At 65.5% G+C, this 13,603-nt stretch overlaps 1 protein-coding gene across 3 annotated transcripts in view; it reads right to left on the bottom strand.

Moving 5' to 3' along the window:
• The window catches only part of INPP5A (inositol polyphosphate-5-phosphatase A), a 145,310-nt gene extending 132,139 nt beyond the window's left edge, over nucleotides 1-13,171 (bottom strand). Inside the window, exon 1 of one of the 3 annotated variants that reach the window (XM_070781150.1) lies at nucleotides 12,793-13,171. In XM_070781150.1, coding sequence (XP_070637251.1) covers nucleotides 12,793-12,867 — 75 coding nt within the window. In that variant the 5' untranslated portion in view covers nucleotides 12,868-13,171. The remainder of the gene's footprint in view (nucleotides 1-12,792) is intronic. The other 2 variants (XM_070781148.1, XM_070781149.1) reach the window with 2 other exon arrangements.
• Nucleotides 13,172-13,603: the final 432 nt, after the last annotated feature.

Raw genomic sequence — 13,603 nt, 5'->3', positions numbered from 1 at the left:
GTTCACATTCCCCCTGGCAACAGCTTCTTACATGTGACATCCGAAGCACAACCAAAGGAAAAACAAACAAGCTGGACTTCGTCAATGTTTGGAACGCTAGGGCTTCAAAAAGACCCTACCAAGCGTGTGAAAAGAAAGCACGAAGAACGAGAGAAACATTTGCAAATCGTGTGTGTGAGAAGAATCTACAACCAGAATGTGCACAGAAAAGTTCAACAATTAAGGAAAATTGTAAACGGGCAAAAGATGTAAATAAATGCTTTTCCAAAGTAGGTGAACAAACAAACAAACACCCAAGAGGCACATGGCAGGGGGAGGCGGGACGTTCAGGATCATCGGTTGTCAGGGCAACGCAGATCGATGCGCTGCACGCCCAGCAGGGCGGCTGGACTCAAACAGGCGAATAAAAACAAGTGTTTCTGGATGTGGAAAAACCGGAACGCTTGCGTGTTGCTGGTGGGAATTCAAAACGGTGCAGACACTCCGGGAAGCAGTCTGGCAGTTCCTCGAGAAGCTATACACGGCTATCCTGTGACTCAGCAACTCCACGCCTGGATACATACCCAAGGGAATCTAAAACATGTTCACACAAAACCTTAAACACGAATGTTCGCAGCCACACGATGCATAAAACCCACACGTCCATCAGCTGCTGGACGGACAGAGTGTGGTCTGCGCTTCTGCGAGGTGGCGCTCAGTCGTGAACGGGGCAGATTCTGCTACACGCACGACGTGGATGAGCCCTGACCACGGATACGAAAGAGCAGTCAGATCAGGTGTCCGAAGCCGTGTGCAGGAAGCGTCCAGAATAGCCTGATCCACAGACAAGGGGTGGACCAGTGGAGACGAGGGTCTGGGGTGGGGGGCGGGCAGTGACCGCCGACAGTGTCCCGAGGGCGGGGCCGTGTGGCGGCTGCTCAGCCTGGAGAACACGTCAACAGGCTGAGTGGCAGGCTCAGGAAGAGCGGGACGCAGGGTCTGAAGCTTGTCTCGATGTTTGGATGATAATGCGTGTGTGTGTGAGTCACTCAGTCATGTCCGACTCTGCAACCCCCATGGACTGTAGCCCGTCCGGCCCTTTGTCCACAGGATTCTCCAGGTAGGAATGCTGGAGTGGGCGGCCCTGTCCTCCATAGATGATGGTAACAACGAGTGAACGCAGCCAGTGCAGACCTCCCGGCAGAATGACGGGCCCTCCACGGCGGGAAACCTTCACAACACGTGGGCCGCAGCTGGGGGGCGAGACCGGATGGGGGTCCAGGCCTAAGGGGCCACGCGGGAGGGAGCCACCGCGGCGCCTGCCTGACAGCAAGCACAAAGGCCAGGGCACAGCACCCCAGGCGTGCTGAGCGGGTTTCCTCCAGAGCCAGGAGGGACCCCACCACCTGCTCTGGCTCAGCAGCAGCTCACCAGGTCCTTAAGGGACCCCGAGAGGAGGAGAGGCCACTCGGGGGCCTGAGGGTGCCAGGCTGGGGCTGAAGGGGCAGCAAGGAGAGGCTCCGCGTTGGGGATGCTGAGTGCCTGTTCCCTGCGAGGTCACGCAGCCGTGGGCCCTGGCACCTCCCGGGAATGGGGACCCCACGAGGACAGGAAGAGCCTCGGCCGGGGCCCTGGCGGAGTGGATCTTGGAGGGAGCCCGCGAGCGCACAGAACTCAGCCGACAGAGGGCGCTGGGCTGCGGGGACGCGCCATCCGGGCCCCGCTCCACCTCAAACAGTCCAGAAGCTCGAGTCCAGGCCCAGGGACTCAGCAGCCCGTCCCCAACAAGGCAGGACTGGCCTGGAGGTGCCTTCGCCCAAGCTCCGCTCGCCAGGACACACGGACGGACACGCAGCCAGGCTCTGGACGGGGCACCGCGACCGCCTGCCCCGTTCCAGAGAAGCAGACCCAGCACAGGGGCGCAGTTCTGCGGCCCCACCTGGCGGGCTCCGCTGGGCAGTGAGGACTCCATTCTCTTACTAATCATCAGAACCTTGTTTTGTGTCCACAGCACAGGTCTGTGGCGCAGCAGCTGCCCAAAACACTGAGATCTCCCCGGGGTCCGTCTGGGCTGGTGGCTAGAAGGCAGCACCCTGCAGAAAGCAGAGGAGGCGCTTTGGGGTACTCCGGGGCTTGCCACGTGACTGCCCTTATGAAAAACAAACTCTCAGGGTCATCACGGCGCACAGACGTCAATTTCCCCGGAAGCTAGGACAAATTCCCAGCTTTCTGAGTGGAGAGGCCACACACTGGTGCTTCCGCTTTGCCACCCTGGGCTCCTTGGGCAGCCCTCCGGAGGGATCCCCTGAACCTGGCGCACCTCCAGGGGCTGGCAGTCTCCAGCAGCACCCCTCAGCGGTCAGAGCGCGCGCCCTCCCGGGTCTGAGTCCCCGCATCCTCCCCTTCCACACCGACTCGTATCAGTTGTTAAACACGCAGACGGGTCACAGGCAGCTCCCTGGAGGAGGGAGCCGACTGTCCACACTGAGGCCTGGCCCCGCGCGTCCCCTACAGGGCCCTGGGCCTGGCGTGATCAGATGCACAGACCATTACGGTCCTGCAGCGCCGGCTTCCAGCTCACCGCCCACGTGGGCCAGGCCAGCCCACGCCAGCCACGTGGCCTCACACGCCGGCTCCCCGCTTCCTGCACTGCTCCAGCCCACAACGGCCCCAGCGGCCACCCTGCCTGAGCTCGCCGGCTGACTCCCATGTCCCAGAGCCTTTAGGACCCAGCCCTGCATCCCAGCCCAGGAGACGCTCTGTGGTCTCTGTGTTTAGGGCGTCGCCTGAGCGAGTTACTGCCGAGGTCCCTGATGGTCTCCGGCTTGCACTCAGCAGCCAGGGCGGCCTGGGACCGAGCACGAGCTATGAGCCAGGGGGTCCGAGTCAGCGCGCCCTCTGCCCTGTAAGCAAAGGGCGTCGGGAGCCTGGCCCCAGAGGGCGACGACCGGGGGATGCGCCGGCCCCGCAGGCCATATGCAGGCGGACCTGTGGGCTCCTAGAGCCTCCCGGACCCTGAGCCTCGGGACCCCCAGCAACCTCCTCCAAATACTCCTCCCACTCTCAGAACGCCCCTCCCAGACCCTGCCCCCCCAGGCCCCACCTGTCCGGCCTCTCCCTGGGCCACAGACCCCTGCTCCGTCAGCCAAGGACGGGAGGGGCAGGCATGAGGGGTGTCGGGCCGGGGGCAGCTCACGAGAGGCCACCAGTTCAGAGACGCCCGGACGGGCTTTGGGGCCGGGCTGGTGGGAGTGCGGCTGGGGGAGGGGCACACCTGCAGGGTGCCCAGTGAGCTCCCCTGGGTGGGCAGCTGCGCTAAACGTCCTCAAAGACGAGCCTCTGAGGGGCTGGTGTCACCGCATACCTACGCTCGGCGGAGGCTGGCCCCGAGGCCCGGGAGCCCTGGGCCGCCCGCACCCCCTGCCCCGTGCCCCCTGCAGCCCCCGTGTCCCCAGGGCCACGCACACAAGGCCGAGGTCCTGGGGGCCGCTGCTCGGCCACCAAGGTGAGCCGCCACCTGCTCTCCTGAGACAGCCCTGTGTCCGCCCCGCCGGCCAGCTCCCGCCACATGCCCCGTGTCCTGCCAGCTGCCTTGATAACCACGACAGCGTCCCGGCTGGCCTGCGCCCCCACCCCCGCCTGGGCCGCTCACCCTGCAGGCGGCCGGGAGGGAAGCAACGCCTCGGCAAAAACAGGAAGTTACAACAGATCTGCAAACTGCGACAGGGATGGAGGAGAAAACAAAAGCAAAACAGCTGTCCCCACAAGCTTGCTGGTTACTTGGACAGATGTCATTCTTAACAGAGTGAGCCCAACAGAAAGACAAGCCCGCGTCACCTCGAGTTCCAGCACAGCCACCGCAAGTCGCACTCCGCCCTGTGGAGAGGGGTGGACGGCCTGCGCTGGACCGGGCGCGTGCCCCCGAGGCGCCCCAGCTAAGCCCTGGGCAAAGAGACGCTGCAGGGGAGAGCACCCGGGACGCCAGCAGGCAAACCGGGACGGTGGGCCTCCCCGGCCCTTCCTGGCGGTCTCCCAGGGCAGGGGCCCCAGCAACGCTGCGGGAGGAGCCCACGAGGGTGCTGGCAGTGCTGATGGCTAGAGCCGGGGCTGCCCCCCATGCCCGGGCTCACCGCGGGGCCAGAGCGCCCCTGCCCAGCTCTCCACCACCCATGCGGAAGCTGCCCCGAAGCCCCTGAAGGCAGGACAGGTGCTCAGAGCGGGGGTCTCAAGCCTCTGGCCCAGCCCAGGTGGTCCCCAGAGCAGCCCCTCTGGGAGGACCACAGGGTCCTGAGCCCCCTCCCCAGGGACGCAGGCCCAAGCAGTGACTGTCGTACCCCACAGACCTCTGCAGAGGCCCAACGTGCAGAAATGACCACTGGGTCAGACACAGACGGCAAGAGGCCGGGCTGGGCTGGGGGCAGGCCTCTCGGAGCTGAACACCTGCCCCCACCCGGGGACCAGAGGCAGACGCTGTTCCTAAAGGGGACGGCACAGGCCACAGGGCCGCCTCTTGCTCTTCCAGCACCAAGTGGCCGGAAACACGGGCACCTGACCGCACGCTGTGGCCCTGTGCAACACTGCCCTCCCCGCCCTCGAGCCCAGACGGGCACGGACATAGGGACCCTGTGCCCGGGGGCAGGCGAGGCACCCGCAGGCCAGTGGGAGCTGACCCGAGGCCACGCTGGGCTCATGGCCCCTCTGCCAGGAGAGAAGGCAGCGGGGTGGGCGTGGGGGTCAGCCCCTAACCTGGGGAAGTGCGTCCCGCATCGGGGTCAGCAGGAGGGGGCGCGCCTGAGCCCTCCCCTCGCACAGACTGAGCAGCCCACCCCCTGGCAGAGCACGGGACTCGGCCGGCATGCCAGCCCCTCAGGGAGGGGTGCTGTCCGTCACCCCTGGCCACAGCAGAGCCCCGGACGGTGGCCCCGTGCCCCCACAAGACACTGCTCAGAGGGGCGCCCCCGTCGTAACCCACTGCTGTCCAGGCGAAGCAGGCCTCTCGTGGGGGATTCTGGCTCCCTCTACCCCCCCAACCCAGGGAGTGAGAAGGGTGACCCCCAAGGAGCCGCTGCTGTCCACACAGTCAACAGTTTGCCAAAAACCACCCGTGAAACGTGGCAAACTGTGCACCTGTCGGACGCCGGCTGGTCTGTCCAGCCAGCAGAGCAGCGCTCGGCAGGAGGGCCCCAGACAGCCCGAGCCGTGGGACCCTCAGTGACGACAGCTGGGGGGTGAGCAGCTGGGGGCTCAGCCCCGCAGGCGGCCAGGAGGGCTGGGCTTCAGGCTGGACGGTGGGGACCGCTGCACGGCGGCAAACGTTTGTTCTCAGACCGAGGGCTCCACTCTCGCAGGGCAAGCTGCCGGAAATGTGAGTCCGTCTGCCCTGACAGCCACACCTGTGCACCGACCGCCGAGGACAGCTCTGACACTGGGCCCTGATGCCCACAAGGTGCCAGGCAGGGGGCACTTGCCTTCCCCAGCTCAGCCCCCGACCAGCTCTGACAGGGTCCAGCCGGCCAGCGGGCTGGCTGCAAGTCTGGTTACACGGCCATTGGGGCGGGACCCCAAACCCAGCCCCGCACCACTGGTCAGAGGCCAGCAGGCCCGATCACCCTAAAACATGACAAAAGCCCAGGAGCTTGTAATTAATGGGGGGCAGAGAAGGCAGCAGAGAGCTGGGCAGTGACCTGTGCCGAGGGTGCATGTCTGCCACCCCAGGGGCCGGGACTCCTGGACTGATGCCAAAGCACAGAGATGGGAGAACGCGTTCCGCTGGGGGAGGGGAGGTGCAGCTGAAGGCGCTCGTGTGGGCGCAAGCCAGGGTCACGCGTAGGGGCCCCTGGGAAGGAGCGCGTGAGCATGCTGGGACGTCCTGCTGGCCACACCCGTGGTGAGGGGCCCGCCAGGAAGCCTGAGCACACCCAGCCTGGGACACGGGCGAGAACAAGGCTGCCGCCCACCGAGGCCTCGTGGGGACGGCCGGGACAGGCCGGGCAGCGCCAGGGCCCCACACCCGCCGGGCACCCCGTCGCCCCATGACCCCTGGCGGCCACCGCGCCACCGTCCCTCCTCCCTGCCTGAGGCACAAACGGCCCAGGGTCTCGAGGACCCACGCTGACCCATGGCCGCACTCCCAAGACGGTTGGGCTTCTTACTCAAGGCAAAGCAAAGCTCCGTGAGCCTGGGCAGCGCCATGTGCGTCCCTGATGGTCAGGACCCCTCGCCCTGCACGGGACGGTCAAGACCCCTCGCCGTGTGCGTCCCTGACGGTTAGGACCCCTCGCCGTGTGCACAGCCGCCCACCCCGACCCGTTCCAGGAGCTCGGGGTCTGGCGCTGAGCAGGCGGCGTCCTGGGTCAGGTGCAGGGCGCCCCCACACCCCGCGGCCCTCGCTGCTCAGCCCTCTCACATCCTCCCGCAGTGCAGCCTGAGCCCCACACCGTCCCCATCCCTGCACACACAGTGACCCGAGGGGACCCCTGCCCCAGCGCCATGTCCATCTCCCAAAGAAACCTGCTGCACCTGGTTTGTTTTAGAAAACAGGTCTCATCACCAGAACTAAGTGGATGCAGAGACCATGACTGAAGAAGGGTTGGGAAGACCCCAGGAAGTCCGGGATGCTCCCCAGACAGAGGCCCACATGTGCCCAGCCTCACCCAGACGGGCAAAGGTCCCCACAGGCTCAGGAACACGCGGGCGACCCCTACCCTCCAACTCCGGAGTCACAGAAACCCTCACACAGCAACAGCGTGGGTGACGCCTCTCGTCACTGCGACAGCCTGCAGCCCTGCGCCGGCCCGCGTCTCAGCCACACTGGGGAGCGGCCCTTCACCCACACGCATCGCCGAGGGCGAGGCCCCCAGTGTCCCCGGGAGTGGGCTGTCCCGCAGCTCAGAGCCCGTGTCCTGCAGCTCAGAGCCCGTGTCCCCCAGGGTGGGCTGTCCCGCAACTCAGAGCCCGTGTCCCACGAGCTCAGAGCCTGTGTCCTCCGGGGTGGGCCGTCCCGCAGCTCAGAGCCTTTCTCGGGGCGCACCGCCCACCCCAGCCAGCACAAGAGCTCATGTCTAGTCACCCTCAGGCTCATCAGCAGAGCGCCCCGGGCCCCGATTAACTGAGGCAGCCACGTCCGTGTCCACTGGGGAACGCGCCACAGTCTCGCCCCTCCCCCTCCCCATCCCCGGGCCCACGACCACCCCCCTGAAACTCACTCAGGTGGGAAGGGGCCCCAGCCCCGCAGACACAGAGCGAGCAGGGCCATGGCCCAGGAGACACAGAGCGTGGGGCTGAGACGCCCCTCAGACTCGCCACTGCCTTTCAGACCAGCCTCCCAGCCCCATGCTGACCCCCCTGCATAGGACCCCATTCCTGGACGGGGCCCACCCCCCAGCAGATGCTGCCACCCTGCTTCCCGCCCCTGCCCACCGGGGCAGGCACTGGGGGGTCCACATTGAAGGAGCTGTTCTGCCCTGGCTCCTCAGCAAGGCTCGCCCCCTCCCCTAGGCAGCCTCCCTGCTTCCTCATCCCTACTCCTGGGTCAGACGGCGGGTTCCCTAAACGAGGGATGTCTCCTGGGGGCAGGCCTGGTCTGAGTTCTGTAACTTCCGAATCAGACCTGACACGTCGTGGAATCACCCCCAGCAGGAGCTCCCTTCCCAGAAGCAAACGTCCACCTGAGATGACCCTGGTCAGCAGCAGCAGCCCCTCCTCCCCCGGAAGGCTCGGTCCACGTGCCAACGGAGCACACGAGGCGGGCCCAGAGCCTGACCGCACGGAGGGACACAGCCTGAGAGGCAGCGGGTGTGAACACGCCCCGGGACCCCATCCTTCAGGGCTGTTCCCCCAGCTGCCCCGCAGGGCTCACGCCACCGGGTTCAAAACACAAAACATCCGAGACGTTAAAGCTGAGCCGCATCTCTGCCACAGTAGCCTCCGGCCTCCCCCAGCGTCTGCAGTGCCGATGAATGAGGAAAGGCCGCAGGTGACCATGCGCGCCGGCGGCCAGCCAGGGATGGCGGCAGACGGAGGGGGCAGGGACGCCTGTGGACAGACGACGGGCTGCAGACCCCAGGCGCACCGCGGCGGTGGGACCGTGGCTCACTGAGGCCACGAGGAGGTGTGTAGTGCAGGCACGGCCTCTTGACCTGGGGGAGCAACCCCGAAACCCCACCAGGCTGAACCCCACCACACTGGAGCCGGGTGGGACCCCATCTACAGAGAGACCCAAACTCGGGCACACAAACAAAATTCCCACAGGGGAAGGACGCGGAGGTCCCAGGTCAGAGGCAGCAAAGCCAGGACGCAGAGACACCTCCCGCTGCCGTCTCTCCCCCACAGCCGTCCCCACGCTGCCGGGGGCTCGGAGAGGTCTGCAGAGAGGCCCGGGGCTCAGCCTCACCCTGGCCAGCGCCACAGCCCTCGAGGGCCTTGGGGCTGAAGGGACAGTGCAGGAAGCACCGCCTCTGAAACTGAGACACGCCACCGTCCTCGAGGAGATCTGGCCACCGGTCCTCAGCTCTGGCCAAATGCTCTGGCCCTTCCCTGGGGCTGGGGGCTCCTCCTACCTCCTGGGCGTCCGTGTACAGAGCTAGTGAAAGACCAGAGTCCCGAGAGACGAGCTCCCGTGAAGCGGGCATGCCATCCTGGGAGGCGGGGCAGAGGCCCAGAACAAGACTTGGAGAAAAGACGGGGGACGCTGGGCGCTGGAGGATGAGCAGAAATCGGAACCCTCGAGCTGGGCTGGCGAGGACGAAAAGCGCACGATGCTGCACAATGGCCGGCAGTTCCTCAAAAGGCTCAGCGCGAGTCACACAGGCCCGGCCGACCCCTGTCCCAAGAACGGGCCCAGGAGAAGCAGAACGTGCATGGAAGGCCGCCCAGACACCCAGCGCCGGCAGGGGACAAACGGCCGGACGGCAGAGCGGTCCTTGGCCACCAGAGTGACGGACACGCTGACATCCAGCTGCTGAGCTCTGAAAATGCCAGCCAGCTGCTCTTACAAACTCACGAGACACCCAGGACAGGCAGACACACAGAGACAGGAAGCAGACAGGTGCTGACCAAGGGCTGGGGGCTTCTGGGGAGACGGCGGCAATTAGGGGGAGGGGGCAGCTAAGGCGTACGGAGTGTCCTTTCCAGAAAACAAGTTTACGCTGACTGTGGGGACAGTCACACAGCTGTGTGACTCCAGAAACCGCTGGGCTGTACACCTCCCAGGAATGAAGTCCATGTACGTGAATGACGCCTTGGTGAAGCCATCACCAAATGCAGCTCCTCCAAGAAGTGGGGGGACTCCCCCCATCAGAGCAAGTGAGAGGGCTGGGACCAAGGCCGGCCCTGCATGAGGCCCCCATGGGCCCCCTGCACACAGGGCTGGGGAGGCGGAGACAGAGCTGGAGGGGGACCCAGGGCAAGGGGCTTTCAGGACGGAATGGGAATGGGGCTACAGGGCAAACAGACGATGCTGGAGGGAGACGCACAGGTGAATGAGGCGCCCAGCCCGGCGCAGGGGCTCCCAGACCCCAACACACAGCCGGCGGCAGCCCCAGGTCCGGGCACAGAGAGGGCTGCTCCCAAGCAGACAGGGGGAGGTGGGAGACGGCTCAAGGCTGATGCGGCCGGGAAGGCACAGCAGGACCGGTGCTCCAGGCAGACACCCAAGAGCGAGCCGCGCTCTCAGAACCCCGCTGTTGGCTTCATCTCCTTCCCAAGAAGCAGCCTTACCATGTAAGGGTGGGACCGCGCTCTGAAGCCACAGCTGCAGGAATCCACCTTCCCAGCTAACTTCTAGCAAAAAAAAAAAGCCCACCACGTAAAGAACCAACAGCTAGCAGCCTCGCTCGTCTAAAGTCAGCAAAGCAGTCAGGTGAGGGGTCTTGCCAGCAAGCGGCTCGGGGCAGCAGGAGCCCAACAGGCGACTGCGGACAGCCTTGGGCTCCCTGGGGCGCGGGGGGCAGCCCCCTGCTGCATGCTCGCCCCCAGCCAGGATGGAGGCCCTGGGTCCGGGGGTGAGGCAGGTCCCAGCTTTGTCCACAGCAGGACAACCTGAGGGCTCACGCTCTATCCCACCACCTCCCGCGCGACCGGCAGGGCCTGCCAGGGCTGTGACATGCGAGGACATCTTCCTTCTAAGAGAACCTACAGCGGTCTCAGTTTCCGCCATCCTCGGTCTCTCTGGACTGACCGGCGGGGGCTGACCGAGGACTCTTCGGGCACTCCATAATTAAGCGGGAAAAGTTTGAGAACCACTGTACTATGGACTCTGCCCACCCCCAGGTGTGTAGCACTGCACAGTGGGGAGCAACACAAGGGCCCGTAGGGGACAAGATGCTCAGCCACCCGAGACCCGACGGAGCCCGGGGGGGCATGCGAGGACACAGCCGACCACAGACAGGACGCTCTGCAGCTCGCAGGGGGTTAGGGCCAAGCCACGTGGAAGTCCACATCCAGTGCTCCACGGGGTCACTGCTGGACGAGGAGGGGCAGCCAGGGGAGCCCACGGGGCTGCACCAGCAAACACAGCCACCTGTCGCTTGAGCACGAAAGGAGACCGTGCCCACCCAGCACGGCCATCCCCACCCACCCGCGTCCCCCACCCGGCAGGGCCATCCCCACCCACCCGCGTCCCCCACCCAGCAGGGCCATCCCCACCCACCCGCGTCCCCCACCCAGCACGGCCATCCCCACCCACCCGCGTCCCCCACCCCAGCAGGGCCATCCCCACCCACCCGCGTCCCCCACCCCAGCAGGGCCATCCCCACCCACCCGCGTCCCCCACCCCAGCAGGGCCATCCCCACCCACCCGCGTCCCCCAGGAGGGGGCCGGTGTCGCCCACCACACGGCCCGGCCACACGGCGGAGCTTGGTTTCCAGATGATGAAACTGGGCCGTCTGAGCAGCGTCAGTGCGCAGGGCGCACGCCACACAAGACAGAGTCATGGAGCAGCCCTCTTGAGGCCTCCCACGAAGCGAAGAGTCAGAGCGTCCTTTACTCAGGCAACGGCTGCTTTCCCCGGCCAGGCTCCGGGGGACTGGTCCACACCCACCCCTGCTTCTCCACGCCGCTGAGGAGGGACGGTCCTCAGCCAAGCTGCGCACGTTAAGAAAGATGTGGGTGAGGACAGACACGTCTCTCCTGGCCCTTGAGTCGAAAGCCACCGAGCAGAATTAACCTGTGCACGGCTTACCAAAACAAAGGTTCCTTCACGATACAAACAAGATGCAGCGCTCCACGCCGCCTTTCAGAAGAATGGGAAGTCGGAGAGAGGCTGGTGCTAACCAAAAGTAAACCAAGTGAGCCACTTTAACATCCATGGAGGGAAGCGTGTGTACACAGCTGAAACACAACAGAAACACTAGAGCTCGGGGTCAGAAAATTGTTGGGAAGAACGTCTGCACAGCAAAATTCTCTTCCCTTTGAGACTGAAATACCCCACCGTGCTTAATTTTCCTGACATTTCTGAGGCTCTGAAGCCACAGCTAACGGATCTGAATCATCTGAGTAAAACCATGTTAGAGTGGATGTTACTGGAAAGCCAAGAATAGAATGCTAAATATACAGACACACACCCAGACCGGGCACTTTTGTAGAAAATGATCAAACGTGAAACTAGATAAAGCTGTCCTGTCCGTGCCAGAGGCAAGCAGGTCACCCCCAGCAGGGAAGTACAGAACGCCGGCCTGGAAGCTAAAAACAGAAAAACACAAAAGTAGCGCCCACCTTTGATTAATAAAATCACTCCTCGCCTGTGCATGAACTTAGCCCAAGAAACACCTCACCGAAGCTCCCTGCCAGCCAGCAAAGGAAGGCAGAGGTGGAAGGCATGTTTGCCCCATGGTCTGCTTGGTCAAGGGGCCGCCCCACCGCTCATCTCCGTGGGGGTGGGGGGGTGTAGTGCGGGGCTGCCTGGAGCTCCATCTGGGCCATCACCCTCTTTTCTTAAACAAGCACGCCACTTGGAGCCGCATTCTGCTTTATTTGGGTTGGCAGTGTAAGTACCAACAGCGGGGTGGCACCGCGGCTACAACGTGAACTAGGTCAGCCTGGGCCTGCCTCCGGAGCCGGGGGAGCACCAGGCCTTGGCTGACTCTTCTCCCAGTGGCCTCCGGTGCCGGGTGGGAGGCCCCAGAAGGTAAAGGCCTCGGACAGTCGGCATCCTTTTTCTGGCCTTGAAAAGCTTCTCGCATCTTTCTCTTTAACAGGCAAGAAACATAAAGTCCTCCAGGCTTTCAACAGAAGCCCCTTGTTTGAGAACTAGAGAGATACTAAGTTACAAGGTAAAATGAGGGCGCCCACACCTGGGGGCAGCCACAGGCTAGGCAGGGAGACAGGCAGACCGGCAGAGGCCAGGGCCATGGACTAGAGAGTTGGGAGTCAGCGGCCAGAAGTCAGGCACTGGGGCCCGGGAGACACGGGCTGGGTCTGGGAACCCAGGGTTCAGGGTCAAGCTTCCTGGGTCAACACTGGGTACAGGGTGTGGGGCCCTCGAACTGGGGTTTGGAGTCAGGACTGGGGACCGTGGACAGGGATCAGGACTAGGATTTAGGGACCTGGGCTCAGGGACTGGTCTCCGGGTTCAACCCATGGAGTTTGAAGGCTGGACCTGGAGACCAGGATTCCAGGGACGGGGCTAGGCTCCCGGGTCCAGCGCTCAAGTCTCTGCCTGGGTGCCAGGGATCCGGCCCGGGTCCCGGGGTCCCAGGGCTCAGGACTCGGGGTCTGGGTCCTGGGACTTCGGGCTTCGGGACCGAGATCCTGGTCCCGGGGCTCAGGGTCCGCGGTCCGGGGGTCCGGGATCCCGGGTCCGGCGCCACACTTACGTCGTCGAAGAGCGAGCCCACGTTGGCCGTGACCAGCAGCACCGCGGTGCCCGGAGAAGCCGCCTTGCCCGCCATCGCGGCCTGGGCCGGGGCAGCCGCTCTCCGGAGCCGGCCGGCCGGGGTCTCCGCGCGCCGCGGCGTCAGCTGCGCCGAGGGCCGGCCCAGGGGCGCATCGCGGGCTCGGCCGGTCGGGCCGGGCCGGGCCGGGGTCCGGCCGCGCTCGCTCTCGATCTCCGCGGCCCCGCGCCCGTCGCTCTCCGCCCGCGATCACCGCGGCCCGGGCGCAGCCATTAGATTCGCGGCCGCCGGAGCTCCCGCAGCGCCACCGCCGCCGAGAGCAGAGGCGAGGCCCGCCCGGGCCGGGGGCGGGGCGACGGCGGGGCGGGGCCTGCGGAAGGTGGAACCGGGGTACGAGGGGCGGGGCGGGGCCTGCGGGGGGCGGGGCGGGCACTGGGGAGGGGACGGGCATGAGGGCGGGGCGGGGCGGGGAGTGCGCGGAGGGCGGGGGGGGGGGGGGGCATTGGAGGGGCGGGGCTTGGGAACAGGGCGGGGCCCGAAGGGCGGGGTCTGCGCGGGGCGCTCGGGAGTTAGCCTCCGCCGCGTTCCTGTCAGTCAGCGGCCGCCCCGCCTTCCCCCGCGCCGCGGCTGCGCACTGACTCCTCCCGCAGCCCATGACGTCACGGCCCTGCTCCCACAGGGCACGTCTTAAAGGGGCCGCGCGCTGCTCGTGGCTGCTGCCTAGCGCGACCCCCTGGCCCTCAGGCGAGGCTTGCGGCGGGAGCGCATGGCCCCGTGTGAACTGCGCAGGACC

Source organism: Bos indicus, chromosome 26 (genome assembly GCF_029378745.1).
Source record: "Bos indicus isolate NIAB-ARS_2022 breed Sahiwal x Tharparkar chromosome 26, NIAB-ARS_B.indTharparkar_mat_pri_1.0, whole genome shotgun sequence".
NCBI classification, from domain to species: domain Eukaryota; kingdom Metazoa; phylum Chordata; class Mammalia; order Artiodactyla; family Bovidae; genus Bos; species Bos indicus.
Note: the sequence above shows the minus strand (reverse complement) of the source record. Positions and strands in the feature narration are given on the sequence as shown.